Genomic DNA, 18,973 nt, shown 5'->3' with positions numbered 1-18,973 from the left:
AGTAAACATTGCTCTTGAATATTATACTGACAACTTTATCTGTCCTCTAGTTTTGAAGGTTACAACTAGGGGCCAATATCATTTCAAAATGTATTCATACAAATTCTGTAGAGGGTGATGCATCAAATCCCAAAATATAAACCTCAAAATTGCACTGAATTACTCAGTAGCTCCAATGGCTTTTCATCTTCTAGCTCCTCACCTCTTGTGTAGGTTCAGAGATCAGCTACAGCTCCCAGGGTGTGATGCTGTTGCGAGAAAAAGCTGATGAGTTCACATTGTTTTAACAAAATCAGGATAGAAGTGGTTAACTGATGATACGTAGTTAACTTGCAGCCAGTATTAGTAACACATGCAAAATCATTATCAATACCAGAACAGAGAAACCATGACACCAGAAACTTCAATAATGTTAATAAATACTACATCACTCTAAACATCCTCCTACAAATACCCCCCCTCCCAAAGTTCTAATCACACCCACCCATTCACGCACTCTTATGCTCTCCCCGTCTTGCAGACAGCGTGGGTTACAAAGATGGCCCCATTCTCCTGCGATACGGGTTCTCTACTTTCGTGCACCTCTGGTTGGACAAGTGGGAGCTCCAGCTCTGCATGTACCCACTCGCTGTGTGCCCACGCAGGAGCCATGCCAATGCTGAAAAACCCTACAGTCCAGGCAGAAGCTGTGGTGCTGGTGGGCTGACCTCTGCTAGTGCCTGACCAGGTTTTGCCTGCTGCCGTCTCTGCTCCAAAGCCTCTTCCCACCCCTGCTGCAAATTTTCATGCTTCTTTAATGTTATTTTTCAAGCTGACTCCTTCCTTCTAGCAAAAGTCACTTTGTAATTTCCTGGTTGCTGTTTAATCTTGCTGATGGTTGCCTTTAACATCATCAATTTAAGGCAAACACCCTCCCAGACAGCTTTGTATATTCAAGTCACACAGATATTTTTATCCAGAAGATTTTGTCAAGGGTGGGCTGTGTGAGCTCTCCCGGGTTATATCTCCTGCCCGTCTTCGGTGTCTCATTTAGATTCCCTGTACACTCACTAGAGGAACAGATCAGTTTCAGATTGTAATTAATGTCACCATTTCGAGATGTCTACCTTAGGATGGCATAAATCATGCTTTTGAAGTGTCTGTCTTGTGCAATGAAGTGTGAAAGGAACTGAGACATTTACCTCGTACGTAGACACAAGCCACGTAATTTTGTCGGGTGGCATTCCTCCATAGATTTTGACACCTAAGTGAATTGTCTGCATAAGAGTTGTGCTTCTGAACTCCTATTGCAATTAACAGAAAGCTAATCAATGCAGTCAGCAAAGGTAAGTGTTTTAAGTTTAGTTAAGTTAGTTAAGGATAATCTTTCTTGTTTATCTTGTCATGTGGCAAGACTATGCCAGGACTGAGCTGGAAGGCAATCCCAGAAGGATCACTACAGTTTGTTTTAACTACAGTAAAATTCATTTACATATTCTGTGGAGTGTTGGAGTCTGACACCCAGTGCACGCAGTGAGTGTGCTGTGTCTGCTCCTCAGCATGCTCTGAACAGGCCTCCTAAAACAAGGGATGGAGGTAGAAGACACAGCTGTCTGAATCAATTTCTACCCTTCCTCAAGCAAATCCTCAGCTAACCATTCAGCTAGCTGCCCTAGGCTGCCCCAGAACCTCTCCTAAGAAATTCATTCGCAGAAAACATGCCAGAGGAAAATCCTCTCAAAGGAATTACTACAGTCACCATAGCATGCAGCCCCGCGGATGGCACGCTCTTCCACTCTCCTTTAGTGTCCATGAAGCTTGTCAATTAAATTGTATTTTTTTTCAGTCTGTGAGGCCTTTTACTGATGGTACAGTATATTTTTGAGGAGTCAAAAGAACCCATGTCACTGAGATCGTTAAGGCTTATTTTAATGACTGCAGATTTAAAAAAAAAAAAAAGAGAATTCAAAGAGGGTAGGGAAAAAGTATTTTTAAATTAATATTCTGGCCAAATACTTTTTTCCAATGGCTTATCCTAAAGGAAGAGTGGTTATCAGTGAGCTAAAGGTCAATGAGTTAAAGTAAATCTTAAGAATATTTATGTTTCTAGTTCATTCTGCCTTTAAAGAAAATGTGCACTTGATTTATGTAATTTGACTGCATTTGCACATTTTCTGAAAAGCATTACATAAATGTGTGGAACACACCCCTGACTGTATGCATCCAGCGTGTGGATGAACATTTTCAAGCTCCTGAGAAGTCTTGCAATTCTGTATACAATGGTGTCGTTGTACAATATATATGTCCATGTGTGCATTAAGTTTTACAGCCTACTAAAATTTAATCCCTATACCTCTGCTCAAAAATTTGCCAGCCAGAGGTCAGTTTTCTCCCAGACTAAATTCCTGTGATTGCCACCAGATTTTTCCATTCTGTCCTCTTTTTGCTATTCAGTGCTGCTTTTAATCAGCCTCAGTTAATAACGAGATTGAACCTTGCTGGGCAGGAAGTGTGTTTGCTCTGAAGGTGGGAGAACATGCGTCATCTGTAGTGATCATCTGAAGTAACCTTCAGCTCAGTGGCTTTAACGTGTTGCAGCTGAACATAGATATTTATAGATTTTGTTTGGCACACTTAGAAGAATGTGAGGTTGCTGCAGGTATTCATATTTTTATCATCCCCAGTCCACATACTCTGCATTTTCCCTATTGGGTGCTGAGAATCCTATGGAATATGACAGAGTCAAACCTAACCTGAACCAGTTTGGATAGGATTTTTTAATGAATTGGAGTTGAACTGGGAGTATTTTTCTGTTGTCTTTGTTGGTCCTGAACCAAGCTGACTAAATATTTATTTTTAGTCATTGTTTTAGAATACATATTGTCCTAAAACCTGATATCCCCCATTGAGGACCTGTAGAGCACTGATTTTTTCTAATCTGCCTAAGGAGGGCTGTAACTAAAATGCAATTCCTTGGAGAAGTCAGTTTTATTTCAATGCCTGCTGTGTTGGAATCGGTTTGCTATTTTAGCCAACAGCATGCTGTGAGTGAAAATAGGGCAAATCAGTCTGTCTTTCAACAATTCTGACTAGAAATACATGCATAGTGTATCCCTTGTGTTGAGGTACTTAGGAACTGATTTATGGAGAGGAGAAAATGAGCTAATGGAGCTTCTTCTGTCCCTTTTGCCCTTCTTTCCAATAATCTCCATCTCTCCCTGTAAAGTTCTTCAACTCCTTATGTGCAGCAAAGCAACACAGCTTCTCACTTAGCTCCTCAACACCCACTGCAGATATAGAAAATTAGAGAAAAGGTGAAAGCTGGTGTAGCAGGAATGTGAATGATGTACAGGATCTGTCAGAGATGATGGAGGTAGCTGTCAAAGTCAGCTGAAGAACCACCTTGTAGTCTCTTTCTGGGGAGATGTGTCTTCATTTTTAATTTTTTATTTCACATGAACTGATTAATAAACTGCTATTGGCTTGAACCAGAACTGAGACAAAACAATTTCTTTCAGAGATGATTCTAAATCAGAACTGATATGAAAAATGTGCAGTTTTATATTCTTAATCTTTGTACTATTCTGTGGGAGAAACAAAGCTTGGGTGATCTTAGACTTTGGGAAGCTTGCAATGAAGTGTAGTCTGGTCTGAAGATTTTTTCCATAATCTCTTTCTACTTTGCAGTTCCAGGGCTCTTTTGCCCTAAAGGTTTATGGAATTGCAATACACGTGGATAACTTTCTACAGTATAAAAATACAGTGTGATGTTTTTCAAGATTGCAGCATGATGCAAATATCCAAATGGCAGAGCTGACATTATATATGTAACCTTTACTTTGTAGTTTCCTGGCAGTCAGAAGTTTAAGTTTGTAAGATAAGTCATTCTGTTTATTTATTTGTTTATTTATTTCCTACTGGCATTTCACACAGCTTTATCAGAAACAGAATAAAGAGTCCCAGGCATTGCAAACCTTCCACCCAGTTCTGTGCATGGGCCAAATTTGTTTTACTCAGTAAAGCTTGAGAAGGTCACTGCTTGTTAGGATCAAGTTAATGGCACTGAAGACAGCAAAGCAAAGGAGGATCAGTGTAAGCTGCCTACCTGAGTATTTGCCATGGCTGGCTGCAGGCAACGATACAGTGGGGGTTTTGTTTGTTTGTTTGTTTGTGTATTTGTTTTTGAAAAGGAAAGTGGAAAGTGCTTTTTACATTTAACTGTACTATGCTGCCTGAAGAAACTGAAAAGGCAATCATTCATGCCAACACAGACCGACGTGCTTGACAGTATTCATGCTCACAAGGCAGGCTCCAATGCTGTCTAGAAAATTCCATGGACTAAAGTGCATAGAAGTCTGTTGAAAGGAGATCTGGTGTCAGCACAGTGAATTCATCATAATACATCATGTTCTCCGGACACCCAGTGCCCTGAGCTGGTGGAAGGGGATGGGGAGCAGGATGTGGCCTTCGCTATCCATGAGGAAATGGTTGGCGACCTGCTACGGAGCTTGGATGTGCGCAAGTCGACGGGGCCGGATGGGATCCACCCAAGGGTACTGAGAGAACTGGCGGAGGAGCTGGCCGAGCCGCTTTCCATCATTTATCGGCAGTCCTGGCTATCGGGGGAGGTCCCGGTTGACTGGCGGCTAGCCAATGTGACGCCCATCTATAAGAAGGGCCGGAGGGCAGACCCGGGGAACTATAGGCCTGTCAGTTTGACCTCAGTGCCGGGGAAGCTCATGGAGCAGATTATCTTGAGGGTCATCACGCGGCACTTGCAGGGCAAGCAGGCGATCAGGCCCAGTCAGCATGGGTTTATGAAAGGCAGGTCCTGCTTGACGAACCTGATCTCCTTCTATGACCAAGTGACGCGCTTGGTGGATGAGGGAAAGGCTGTGGACGTGGTCTACCTTGACCTCAGTAAGGCTTTTGACACCGTTCCCCACAACATTCTCCTCGAGAAACTGGCTGCTCGGGGCTTGGACTGGCGTACGCTTCGCTGGGTTAGAAACTGGCTGGATGGCCGGGCCCAGAGAGTTGTGGTGAATGGAGTCAAATCTGGTTGGAGGCCGGTCACTAGTGGAGTCCCCCAGGGCTCGGTACTGGGGCCGGTCCTCTTTAATATCTTTATTGATGATCTGGATGAGGGCGTCCAGTGCACCCTCAGTAAGTTTGCAGACGACACCAAGCTAAGTGCGTGTGTCGATCTGCTCGAGGGCAGGAAGGCTCTGCAGGAGGATCTGGATAGGCTGGAGCGATGGGCTGAGGTCAACTGTATGAAGTTCAACAAGGCCAAGTGCCGGGTCCTGCACCTGGGACACAACAACCCCAAGCAGAGCTACAGGCTGGGAGATGAGTGGCTGGAAAGCTGCCTGGCCGAGAAGGACCTGGGAGTATTGGTGGATAGTCGGCTGAATATGAGCCAGCAGTGTGCTCAGGTGGCCAAGAAGGCCAACGGCATCCTGGCCTGTATAAGAAGCAGTGTGGCCAGCAGGTCGAGGGAAGTGATTGTGCCCCTGTACTCGGCTCTGGTGAGGCCGCACCTCGAGTACTGTGTTCAGTTTTGGGCCCCTCGCTACAGGAAGGACATGGACGTGCTCGAGCGAGTCCAGAGAAGGGCGACCAAGCTGGTGAGGGGTCTGGAGAACAAGTCTTACGAGGAGCGGCTGAGGGAGCTGGGCTTGTTCAGCCTGGAGAAGAGGAGGCTCAGGGGCGACCTCATCGCTCTCTACAGTTACCTGAAAGGAGGCTGTAGAGAGGTGGGGGTTGGTCTATTCTCCCACGTGCCTAGTGACAGGACGAGGGGGAATGGGCTAAAGTTGCGACAGGGGAGTTTTAGGTTGGATGTTAGGAAGTACTTCTTTACCGAAAGGGTTATTAAGCATTGGAACGGGCTGCCCAGGGAGGTGGTGGAGTCACCATCCCTGGAGGTCTTTAAAAGACGTTTAGATGTAGAGCTTAGGGATATGGTTTAGTGGAGTACTTAGTGTTAGGTCGGAGGTTGGACTCGATGATCTTGAGGTCTCTTCCAACCTAGAGAAATCTGTGAATCTGTGAATCTGTGAATCACCAATAACTAGCAGTGTGCAACAGGGGACATTGCTAGGTCCAGTCTGTTCAACATCTTCGTTAATGGGGCAGAGTGCACCCTCAACATGTTTGTAGGTGACAGAAAAGTGGGAAGAGTGGCTGATCCACCAGGGGGTCAAGCTGCCTTCCAGAGGGATCTCCACGTGCTGGGGAAATGGGCTGGCAGTAACATCATGCAGTTCAACAAGGAGAAGTGCAAAGCCCTGCACCTGGGGACAAACAACCCCAGGCACCATTACGTGCTGGGGGCCACCCAGCTGGAAATCAGGTTGGCAGAAAAGGACTTGGGGGTACTGGTGCACAGCAAGATGATCATGAGCCAGCATGTGCACTTGCCATAAAAAGGCTGATGCTATCCTGGGCTGTTTTAGTAGGAATGTTGTCAGCAAGTTGAGGGAGGTGATCCTTCCCCTCTACCCAGCACTTGTGAGGCCACATCTGGAGCACTGTGTCCAGTTCAGGGCTCCCCAGTACAACAGAGACATGAACTTACTGGAAAGAGTGGACTCAGGGACACGAATGAAGGACCACAAATTTAATGAAGGGGCTGGAGCATCTCTCATATGAGGATAGGATGAGAGAGCTGGGACTGTTCAGCCTGAAGAACAGGAGGCTCAGGGGGGATCTCATCGATGTGTATAAATACCTGAAGGGAAGGTACAAAGAAGACAGAGCCAGGCTCTTTTCAGTGGTGCCCAGTGTCAGGACAAGAGGCTGTGGGCACAAACACAGGAGGTTCTGTCTTCTGAACATCAGGAAGCACTGCAGGTGACTGAGCACTGGCACAGGTTGATGCAACAAAACCTGCCTGTGCTCCACTCTTCACTGGTGCTCTGTGTTGCTCCATTTTTCTTTCCCCAAGTCTCTGCCTGCAGTGCTGAGAATTTGCTTGAGTGATGAAAGCATCTGAGAGCACATTGTTATGCAGGCCAATGTATATGCCTCTAGGAGGATTCATGGCAAAAACCATCTGCGTGTGTAAAAGTCCAGTCAAAACATAGGCTGTGGTGGCTGATCTTTTTTTCCCAACACCTTTATTCTATATTGTGTTTAGAGCTTGTTAACCTGGGGTAAGGATTCAAAGTGAAGGTCAGGTGGGGTAGCCCTTGGCACAGTATGTTAACAAGATAAAAGGCTTTTACTGTGATTGTGCTGTTACCTACTGCTGAAGCAGTGTTATGATTTCTGTTGCCCCAAACCAGTTGATAGTAAAAGGTTTTATCAAAGAAGGCTTAGACTGTGAGCAATATTTTTTAAAACCATTGCTACAGAGTCTATTTCTGATATACTTACTTGTAAACAAAAGCACATTCTCCTCTTTCAGTGTGCTTTGTGGTGCTTTTCATGCCTTTTTTTTTTTTTTTTTTTTTTACTGTGCTAATGAATAACAACTGAAATTGACATTCTAAAGCAATTTTGATTTCTACCAGCCTTTTAATTTATGATCTTAAGCACTGGTTTAGTTAAGCACTGGTAAATGTTCCCAAAATATATGTAATTTTTTCACAGCTGCAAAAGTTTTTTGAGATGTTCTTCAAAAGCAGTTCTCCCCAGCAAGCCTTTAACAACATGAAGGAAGCTATAACCAAACTTCTGCTTGTAACTGAGGTCTTCAGTGAATTATCTGCCTCAGGACCAAGCTCTTTCAATCAGTAAGTAACTTGCAGCATTCATTGCTATTCTATTGTTAAGATAACTCCTTAGATAGTAAAAATTGTAGAAGATGCATGACTCCTAAAATAATAAAATCCCCTCTATTTTATTAATCCTAATAGAATGAAGTATGGACACACTATATCTAGGGGGTAAAACTCTTCAATACCCACAGAGTTTCTAGTTTGTGAAGAGGTTGTGATAAATACCGAGGACCAGATACTGTGTCCTGATGAAGTGTTTCAGGCAGCACAAATGAACAGAAATCACTCAAAAATGGGCTAGTTATCATAAAGTTGTATCTCCCATTAGTGAGCACTCTGTCATATGTCAAATATTTAGAGTAACCCAGACTGTTCTGAACTGGCCGGGGCAGGGAATACAAACAACAAACACTGCAAAAACTTTATGAAATGTACATTATGAAAGGTACTCAGGCAGTAACATTATTTTTTATGTGAATATTGAATCATTGTAATCATTTCTATTAGTCTTACAGTTCTTACACATAAATCAACATTTATTATGTAATATGCTTATTAATTAAAATTAATATTTGTTATATATATGTTATGTCACATCCATTACTTTTTAATGATAAATAGTAAATAAGTTTTTATTTATAATGCTTGTATGTTTTATAAATATATTTGAGAACATGGGTGTTTTAGTAGGAGTAATATAAATCTCATTATTTGTCAGGAATAAAGTTTACATTCTGAGTGAAGACAGTTGAAAGGAGGCAAGGGGTATAACAGGGATAGGACTATTTTTGAAGTGGTCCAAACTCTTAACATTTGTTTACCAACAGGATAGGTATCCCTTATGTATATAGCCCAAGATTTGCTTAGGGTTCCTGGCCCATGTCTTCAAACATCCCCCCAGGCGCATCTGGGTTCAGTAAGCCCAGCAACTTTCACCTGATTGACATCTATTGCCCTCCAAATGCCCCCAAAGCTTTTGTGGGACTTCATTCTCATCAAAAAGCATTTCCTCCTCCGGTCCAGTTCACCTCCCTCACTGGTTTAAAAGTCAGCTGTACAGGTACTCTTTAATATATCACTGCTTTCATCAGCTCAAAATGTGACTCATCAATGGCTAAGGCTGCTGACTCTTAGAAATGTTTAGTCTATATTGTATGCTTTTTCTGGACAAAGGTGTGTGCGTTCTGTCATTGTAGCATATATTTCACAACTGTATCTAACTTCATTGAATCTAATCCCTGTTATATTGTATTTCAGATGCAGCCAGTGTTTTCAAATGCTAACCTTTGACATTGGGTTCAGCACCTCCTTACACCCAGTAGTTCTTGAGGTGAGTAAATGACACTGAAATGTTTCTTCTTGAGTGTTTTTGTCTCTAAGAATGCCCTAAAGGTTGCAAGCTTACTGAACACAAGAAGGGTATTGCTTCACCCCCCCCCAAATTACACCAAACAGAACAAAGCAGGGAAATCTCTATGATAGTTGCCCTCAAACCTCTGAGAAATGGACAAATGCATTAATATTAATTTTGCCTAAAAGTGGCAAGTAGCTGTGGGAGAAACCAGTTGGGAAGGGACAGAGTTCCTGTGCTGAAGTTCACCACATCATATAAGCATGCAAACCTTTCAGTTTTAGCTTTACTCCACTATTACCCCAGAGAATATCAGCTAAATAAAACGTATAGGAAGCGTTGTATACAATTAGAGTTAGGTATTAACTGTGCTAGAAAAAAGCGTGAAGAGAGGAAGTTAAAATACCACAAATGGCTTTTAATACAAATTAAAGTTCTGTGTGGAGCTGGGAGTCAGACTCAATGATCCTCATGGGTCCCTTTCAACCTGGAATATTCTATGATTCTACAAACTGTAGTGTATTTCTTCAGTTCATGTCCTGCCTTGACTTCTACTATGCTGCCTTCTTCTGCCGTGTTGCCTTCTTCCCGGACAGTCCTCAAAGCCCTCAAAACCTGAGAAAGGTGACTATTAGCATAAACTCACCATGCCAGTTTTGTACCATTCCTGTCTCAGAACAGCCCAGACAGAAACAAAAATTGTACTTATTTCCAGCAGCTTTCCATTACCCTTGTACATACACGCATATATCTGGGCATGTAAAATCTGTCTGTATGCAGAATATACAAAAGGGAAAAAAGATAGTAGTAAATATATCCTGGGAAATTACAGGAGACATTTTTTTAAATTCATCCTCAGTTAAAATCTGTTCAAGTTTCTAGTAACAGCAATGCAGTTAATATCTCCATCCTTCACAAAGCCAAGACCTTTTAAACACAAAGGAAAAATAGACATATGAAACAAAGCATCCTGGCTTGTATCAGAAATAACATGGCCAGCAGGACTAGGGCAGTGATTGTCCCCCTGTACCCAGCTCTGGTGAGGCTGCACCTCAAGTACTGTATTCAGTGTTGGGCCCCTCACTACAAGAAGGATATTGAGATGCTGGAGTATGCCCAAAAAGAAGGGCAACGGAGCTGGTGTAGGCTCCAGAGAACAAGTCTTATGAGGAGCAGCTGAGAGAGCTGGAGTTGTTTAGCCAGGAGAAAAAGAAGCTCAGGGGAGACCTTATCATGCTCTACAATTACCTTAAGGGAGGCTATAGCAAGGTGAGAATTTGTCTTCTCTCCCAAGCACCACGTGATAAGGCAAGAGGAAATAAATGACCTTAAGTTGCACCAGCAGAGGTTTAGGTTGGATATTAGGAAAAATTTCTTTACTGAAAGGGTTATGAAGTATTGGAACAGGCTGACCAGGGAAGTATCTGAGTCCCTGTCCATGGAGGTATTCAAAAAACATGTAGATATAGAGCTTCATGACAAGGTTTAATGGTGGACTTGTCAGTGTTAGGTTGGACCAGATGGTCTTTTCCAACCTAAATGATTCTATGATTCTATGAAAGTTGGCACAATTAAAAACAACAACAAAAACTTGAAGACAGTATCCTTAATTAGTCTAACAAGACATCTTTAGCTAGTATAGGAAAAGTGACGTGTCATAACAATTTTAAGACTGGACACCAGGGTGCATATAAATTCTACCAAGAATTGCTAAGAATTATAAACATAAAGTATAATGTTTTCCTGCTTGTATAGTAGCCTCAACCATCAGTCATAATCTGTGTGTACAGTAAGTCTGTACTGTTTAAGTTTCCTATGAAAAAATAATTACTCTTAAAAAAAATGATAATTTCTTAGTATCAATTGAGATTTTATTTTAGATTCTATCCCCTAGAAACTGAAGTATGCATAAGCCCCATGCAATTTGGTTATATGTGTTTATACTAAAATAATAATTTATTCGTATATTTTATGAGCTTATTCATCGCGTTTATGTACAATAAAAATATATCTTTATCAGTAGTATCTCTTAAATACCCGAGTTTTACAAGAGCTGTGCTAATTTATAAGCTGACATTTTAAAAAATCAAATTTCAAAATAAATGGAAAAAAGGCTCGCATGAGAATGCAATATTGTACTCTATCCGCTAGAGGTCAGCAAATAGTGAGGCGTGTAGTTCTCACAGAAAACGTGGTACAGCATTTTCTATATTACAATCCTGTCTGTTTTACTAGAGTTATCACGACTTTATTGTATAAACAGTTCCAGTTTGACAGTATATGGTTTTGAGAAGACAGGACTTGATATACAAAATATAAATTCTTACATTGTTCTCTAACAGGTGCATGAAAACTTTGACTTTCAAGATGAGGAAGAATCAAATATTCAGGACCAAACCTTCAAAGAAGTTATTTTTGAAGATACTTTTAAATTTCTCTTATCTAATAAATTGTCAACTTCCAGTTTCAAAGAAGCTTTAGAAAATGTGTATGGATTAACTGTGAGCAAGGTAGTTCATTCCACCTTTTTCTTAATAATAATTATTTGAAAATAATTTATTTTAAATTGTATGCCTTTATGAAATTGTTGGTGCCAACTTTTTGCAAGAAGGATTTATTTAATCAAAACTGTCTGTTGCTGAATTTCAGGAGAGTCATGAGAAAAACATCATTTATATTGAAAAGGGAATTTAGTAAAAATTTCCACTCTCAAATTATGTAATTTCCAAAAGTACAGGTCTTTAAAATATATTTAAAACTTTTAAAAAATAATTCCCCCCATTCATTTTTTAAATGGTCTTTTAATATACAGTTTTGTTAGTTTACATAAACCTACAATTGATTAATTCAGACAAGTAGATTCATGAGCATTGGAATTAAATTTGGTTTCCTACTACTTTGTGCCTCATTTTGAATGCGAGATCCAACTATAGTTTTTTTTTGCATTTTTAGGGTCTTTGTAAAGTCTTCATCACTTGTGAAAGCTGTTTATGATGAGCTGGGAACATCTTTAGCAGTATTTCTCTCAATTTTTGCACTTGTAAGGGGGCATTCTGAAGAGCCTCTTGCCTTCAAAACTTACAGAGATTAAGTTATCCATGAGACTTCCACCTCTCAGTCAGATATGATTAAAACAGGGTCATCTGTTCTAAATTTATGATAGGATAAATTAGGAAGTCACAGACATATGTGATGACATATGATACGATCACCTAACTCTGTTTTCTATAGGAGACCAAACCACATTTCGAACAGTCCACTTTGTTGTCTGTCGTTCACTGTCTACACATTCTTTTCCCATGGTAATTTATATGGGTTCTTTTCTACAAAATAAATGATGCACAGTTGACTTTATCATAGACTGATAAATGGGAAGAGTTATCAGGGAGCTGTTTTTAAATGACTTCAGATGAGGTTTGTGTAAATTGAGAGCTGTTGTAGCTTGTCCTTTTGATCACCAAAGGGACTGGGGTCTGATGAAAGGATATTGTTTTCCATGTGATTTCAGCAGTGTATGCTGTCCTTTCCTTTGTAGAATAGAATCTACCACAAAGAAGATGAGCAGTGTTTGTCTTTAGAACAGATAAATTCCATGATTACTTTCATAAAAGAGCTGAAGAATATTGGACAATTTGAGCTGGTAAAATCAGTTTTGTTATACTGGATTCATGTTTTATGTAAATCTGCTAACATTTCTCCTTGATTACCATTCTCTGCTGTCTCAGGCACATGCATCAGACTGGATGGAAAGGGAAGCTGGGGGGTGGAGGTATACTGATTTTATTTGGGATTTTTGGAATTTAAAATAAAAGAGATAAAGAAATAAAACAGAATTTGAGTTAAGGATTAATTGAAAAGGACAGCTAAATCAGAAAAGTAAAACAGAAAATAGAAGAAAGGAAAAGGAGAAAAAATACGTAAATCACTCATGAGCTGGTAAAAAAACAGAATGACAGTGAAGCAAAGCAGTTGCCAGTGGAAGAACTGGAGACTGTTCAACATTAAGATCATGACCAAAGAAAAGATAGAGATGAAAAAGTGGCAAAAAAGCAGATGGAATATGTGATATGCCTTCTTCATACGTCATAGATTCAGTCATGGAATCATAGAATCACAGAATGGTTAGGGTTGGGAGAGACCTTAAAGATCATCTAGTTCCAACCCCCCTGCCATGGGCAGGGACACTTCCCACTAGATCAGGTTGCTCAAAGCCCCATCCAATCTGGTCTTGAACACTTTCAGGGAAGGGACATCCACAACTTCTCTGGGCAACCTCTTCCAGTGCCTCAGAGAAAAGAATTTATTCATGATATCTAATCTAAACCTCTCATTTTTAAGTTTAAAAGCATTTTCTCTTGTCCTACCGCTACACTCGCTGACAGAGTCCCTCCCCAGCTTCCCCGTAGGTCCCCTCTTGGTACTGGGAGTGAGCACTTCAAGTGAGTTCATTTTTGGAGAAGAATAGAGATTGAGGAACAACAGACAGTGTCCATGAATAGGGATGACAATTAAGTAATGAGTCTTGAATTGAGGAGGAGGACTGGGGAAATGGAAGATCAGATACTAGATCCATTGTTCAGAAAGTCCGCATGAGTTCAGAATTTTTTTCTAGACCTCTGAATGGGTTTCAGGGCTAAAAATTGACGGGGCTTTTTGAAAAGGTAATTAGTTGTATAGATCTGGAAGTCAAACCAGAGGCCTTGAGAAGCTAGGGAGGTAGACTTCCATGTCAGTACTAGCAAGCCTGATTTGCAGGGATGGGCAAGACTGTCATTTTTTACATTTGCGTGAAAGAGCATTTATATTAATATATCTGTATGCTATAATATACACTGTCTTCTAATCTTTTCTCACTTCTATGCAATTTAAAAATGTAACGTAGTCCCTAATCAGTATCTCTCTTCTCAGCTTTTCCCTTCTGCTGCACCCAAGATTCAAACTTTACTGCGTGACCTCTATCACATGGTAGACCCAATGAGACGGCTTGGTTCAGTCCTGACTGTACATTGGTTGCTTTCCAGTTTACTTGAACAATTCCAGTTCATGACTAAAGAGGCACATACAAATCTTTCAGAATGGTAAGATAGCTATTATACAATATGCTGAGGGTAGTTTCTCAACTGATATAAACTGGAGTAGCTCCAGTGAGTACCATGAAACATAATCCTTCAGCAGATGTAGGTGGATTTACAGCATTTGAGAGGAAGATCTATCATCCCACCGTAGAGCACTGTCAGCCATTCTGCCGTTAGTGTTGCAGCTAGGTGTCGACATAGCACATATTTTTTTTCCATCTTGCTTCTCTTTCTAATACAGAGGTCCCTGTGCTAAAAAAGTAATTGGAGCTAGAGTAATTTTTTATTTGTTTTTTATTTTTTTTAGAAATGTGAGGTGAATTAGGTAGGCTGTTCCTGAAAAAAACTTAGAGTCAAAATTAGTAGTGTTTACTACTCTCATTTAATTTATTCACCAATTAGAAACAAAACTGTAAAGAAAAGACAGAACTTCAGGTGGATTTTCCAAAAGGGTTCAATGATTTTCAGTAGTCCTAAATTTTCTATGTCCAATAAGATGACAGGTCAAGAGTAGTATACTCTGAGAACCTCATTTTAACTCTATTTGAAAAGCTTGAAAAATACTGTAATGACAAGACTAAACCTATTGAGCTTCTGACAAGAGATTGTAACTTTAAGAAGGAAGGAAGGAAGAAAAAAATGAAAAGTTGTGGTATATAATGTATTTAATATAAAATTTGAGGAAAAAAAAAAAAGTGTTTTCTGTGCTCATTATTTCCTGACTAATGACATTTCATAGATATGTATGCCATAGTTCTTTACTGAATAGAGGCATATATTATATTGTTTATGCAAACAGATATATATTAAAAAATATCTGTGCTCCATTCCACTGAGTCCCAAGTTAAATGGGCAACTGACATTACTGTGTACATTTTGCTTGGAGAATGCTGTAGTCACTATATAAGGCATCTGTAAGACTTCTTAAGTTTTAATTTTGTTTCTCAATGAATTGGATGTGGCTTTCAGGGTGTCAGTAGTCATCTGTAACCTTGCTCAGCTGTAAAATGAAGATTATACTTTGCCACTGTGCTAGTTAACTGTTTATTAGTGTTTTGAAAACACACAGTTCCATGAATGTGCTAAACATTATTGTTGTTACTTATGGCCACTCCATGAAAAGTAACTCAAAGATGCAGCTGCTTGCATTCATGTATAAGCCCTTTTGCCCTTTTGCCAAAATATTTAGGTTTGCATATCAAAGCATACCAACCTTTAGCAGCTTTCTGTTCTAATCTAAGCTGTGCCACTCACTCACTTTGAGCAAGCCCTTTGACCGCTTTTTCCTTCAAGCTAAACGTTACTGTATGTATATAAATAAGTATAAGTAGCATAACCTTTCTCCAGGGCATAGGCCAATCTGCTTCTTTGCACTGTTCTGCAATGGCTAAGCTAATAACACTGTTCTGCTCATTCACTGTATAAAAAATACACAATTGCTAATCATAATCTCCCACTCCTATAGCTACACGCATGTGATCCTGATGCATGTGTCAGATATGCATGTACTTATATATAATTGCAAGGAAGAAAGATATGAGTAAAGTTTACTCTCCAAATTACTCAGGTATGCATTCTCTTTGAGTTTTGATTAATCTTTGAGATTCCCATCTTTGATGAATTTGTATATCAGAACATTTTTTTCTGATTTTCTTCACTTAAAGGCAGTTTGTTTGATTGTTGTATTTAACTGTTCTTGTTTCTCTGACTATGCAAAATTAGTATTTCCATTTACAAAATCCAGTGATTCACATAGCTGACCGTCCAAACAGACAACATGGACAATTATGGGAAAAATAATGGCTTTTGACATAGGTCTTGTACAGTTAAGCAATTTGCTGATCATGAATCCATAGAATAGAGACAGGATTTAAACAGATTTCTTTGTCTGCCTTTCTTAACCGATTTAATCTATGCTGATGGTATTGAAATCTTCAGTGACATTAGTGTACTCTTTGAATTCCTTCCACAGGAGAAGCAAGAAGAGTTCTAGAAACTCATCTCAAACTATAATGAACTGGTTACAGCTTAGGTGAGAATTACAGTTTCAGATGTATTATTATAATATACGACAAAGTTCCTTGAAAGTCATCAAGGGGTACCACCTAATATGTACATTGAAATCAATTTCCTTCTATGTTTGTGCATTTTTTTACTTTTTTTTTTTTTGATTCTGTGCAGCTACAATTGTGACATGACTAAGACATACATGATCACTGTCTTTTAGAACAGGGACTATAAGGTACTGTGGCAAGTATATTTGGCTGTGTCAGACAGCAGAGTAACATGGGAGGATCAGGTTTGTGAGAAAAACTAACCCTTCTGTTTTGCATAAGACAAGAGCCTAATGAGGTGAATAAAGTTTCAAATGCATTTACAAAATCCTGTACGCAAGTCCTTCATTAGGTCAAAACAGAAACACCAGCCCTCAAGCTGAACTTAGGTTGAAAATAATTTCTTGGTGTTTAACTTGGTCATGCTCATCACCTGGACAGTTTGAGAAACAAACATGGTTTGAACTATGTGGCAGAAGAAGATGACAGCAAAGAAATCTGGGATAAGTTGATTGAGCTGCAGTGGGAGGAATGAGAGTAAGAGGGAAGGAAAGAGAGAGAGAGAGAGAGAGAGAGAGTTGGAAATAAATGCCAGGAAACCAGTTCCACTCTTCAGTTTGCAATTTTGTATTCTTCTTCTGAAAATCAGCATGAGATGCTTCCTTCAGTGAAGCAAATGCCCTCATGGAAACTCTGTGGCAGAAGCCAAACAAGCACTGTAAAACACAGAGAGCTTACAAAAACAGTTAATAAAACAAAAAATCTCCTAGTGATCATCTGTCACAAAATGAGCTCCAGTGGCTCCTCATTTTTAAGAGACCTACAAAAGTTACGTTAAAAAAACAAACAAACAAACAAAAAACCTCATAACATAACTGAATATTGAGAACGTGGTCACAATATTGATTTTGTGACTCATTAAAAATTGTACTTCCCACAACTAACACATCTATCAGAAGCCCCCAAAGTGCCCAGTTCTTTGTTTGTTTGTTTCCCCTTTTCAGTTTTAATCTTGTGGAAGATATTATCTCTACACATCTTTTGTTGCTTATTTCTGATTGATTAGACCATCCTAGCTCCATTACTGTTATTGCTGTCTGTCCTTTAGGTATCTCATTTGTTGAATCGGAGTCCTAAAGGACTCTCAGGTTTACTGTTAGTAGTTTGTGAGGTACACAAGCATATTTCTCCCCCCCGCCCTGTTTACCTAATGTACAGTCATTAGTTTCATTAGATCTAATTACAAAGTGCAGAGACAATGCACTCATCTGTGCTTGATACAAGATAATGGGTCATACAAGAGAGTGAGAAAAAAATAAAAATAAAAAGAGCACAGGACTTCAACCTCACTGTCTGAGGAAGATCTTCATAAACTGTCCTCAGTCCTGCTGATTGGGAGGAGCTTGGAGAATGGAAACAGTTAAAAAGCTAAGTCTTCAGCAGAAAATACAGTAATCTGAGTATCTTTCTGTAATACTGTTTCTAAATATTACATTTTGATATCTTTCTGTAATTCTATAGAGTTATTATATGTCTCTTAATATTGCCTGATGATAATCACAATCTTTTTACAGAATTGACACATACAGGTCGCTCAGTTCCTTTAGGAGCTGGGGCCTTGCAGTGGTGATGGCTGCCATGCTCCTGTGGTGTGCTCTGGCCAAACCAAAGCCTAGCATTTTCCTAGAGTTAAGACATCTTGTTTTCACTTTACAATAGGATTTGGAAAAAATGCAATACAAAAAGTAACAGTGGAGAGGAAAAAAATCGTATTTGAGAGGTGTTAGCCATTAACTCCTTGGCAAACAGAAAGAGAGATATAAATGACTTATAACTCAGAAAACAAACTCTAATAGTTTGTTAAGTGCTTCCTTTGAAGGAGGTCATGAATGCGCATGAAAAAGGGTGGTGTCTAGACAGTGCAAGATGTCAAAACTACGTGTTCATGCACATACAGACACAAACATCTGCCAGGAGACGCTGTTTTTTTCCCTTATCTCAGTGTGGTAATGCAGAAATCTCTGTTTTAGCATTTGACAGTTTACCTTTCACCATGATGGATTTTACTATTGCTTTCAGCAGCTCTTACTGAAACATCAATGATGTCTGCTTGCATAGAAACTCAGCCACCTCCTTTGCCTGTCACAGACAGTGACCTCACGTCTTTCAAAATAAAAACTGAATGGACAGTATCTGGGAAGAAACTGCTTTACAAGTAATTTTACAGGAAACACTGGAAGGAAAGCATCTGAAACCTTTAAGAAATGATACTAGATCTCTGTAAAGGCCTTATCAGCCAGAGTCTATCCGGTATATGGATTGGAGAGAAGCCTGCTGCCTTTTGTCTTGTATGCTCCCAAAATGCTATATGAAAGGGAAAAAAAATGCAGAGTTAGCAAACTAGGAGCCACTAACATGTTAATGAATAGCTGCAAATGGCTTGTGTTTGTTTGCTTTTTTTTTTGCACTACGAATTATACATATAATCTGGATGTTGGTCATGTGTTTGGTTGAATAAGCAAACAAAGCAAAACACATAGATATTCCTTTATATAAAGTCATGCTAACCTCAATATAGATATTCACCACGACACAGGCCTTCATTTTTATTTAATTATTTTTGAACAAATTCTAACTTTAACCTCAAGAATATACAAAAAGCAGCATAAAACAGTTAAGAAAGATGGCACGGGTTATTTTATTCTTGGCAATATCCACTTTTGCTTTTCCCAGCAATTCAACTTTTTTTTTTTTTTAATTTATTTCTGTTTTTATTTTTTTCATGTT

General features: G+C 39.7%; 1 protein-coding gene across 3 annotated transcripts in view; it reads left to right on the top strand.

Moving 5' to 3' along the window:
- CPED1 (cadherin like and PC-esterase domain containing 1) overlaps positions 1 to 18,973 on the top strand; it is a 152,753-nt gene that overhangs the window by 57,221 nt on the left and 76,559 nt on the right. For 2 of the 3 annotated variants that reach the window (XM_013194593.3, XM_013194592.3), the window contains 6 exons: positions 7,579 to 7,721; positions 8,964 to 9,036; positions 11,400 to 11,567; positions 12,593 to 12,697; positions 13,966 to 14,135; positions 16,105 to 16,164. In XM_013194593.3, the coding sequence (XP_013050047.3) occupies positions 7,579 to 7,721; positions 8,964 to 9,036; positions 11,400 to 11,567; positions 12,593 to 12,697; positions 13,966 to 14,135; positions 16,105 to 16,164 (719 nt within the window). The remainder of the gene's footprint in view (positions 1 to 7,578; positions 7,722 to 8,963; positions 9,037 to 11,399; positions 11,568 to 12,592; positions 12,698 to 13,965; positions 14,136 to 16,104; positions 16,165 to 18,973) is intronic. The other variant, XM_013194594.3, reaches the window with a different exon arrangement.

The sequence above is a fragment of the Anser cygnoides genome, chromosome 1, assembly GCF_040182565.1.
Source record: "Anser cygnoides isolate HZ-2024a breed goose chromosome 1, Taihu_goose_T2T_genome, whole genome shotgun sequence".
In the NCBI taxonomy this organism is placed as follows: Eukaryota; Metazoa; Chordata; class Aves; order Anseriformes; family Anatidae; genus Anser; species Anser cygnoides.
Note: the sequence above shows the minus strand (reverse complement) of the source record. Positions and strands in the feature narration are given on the sequence as shown.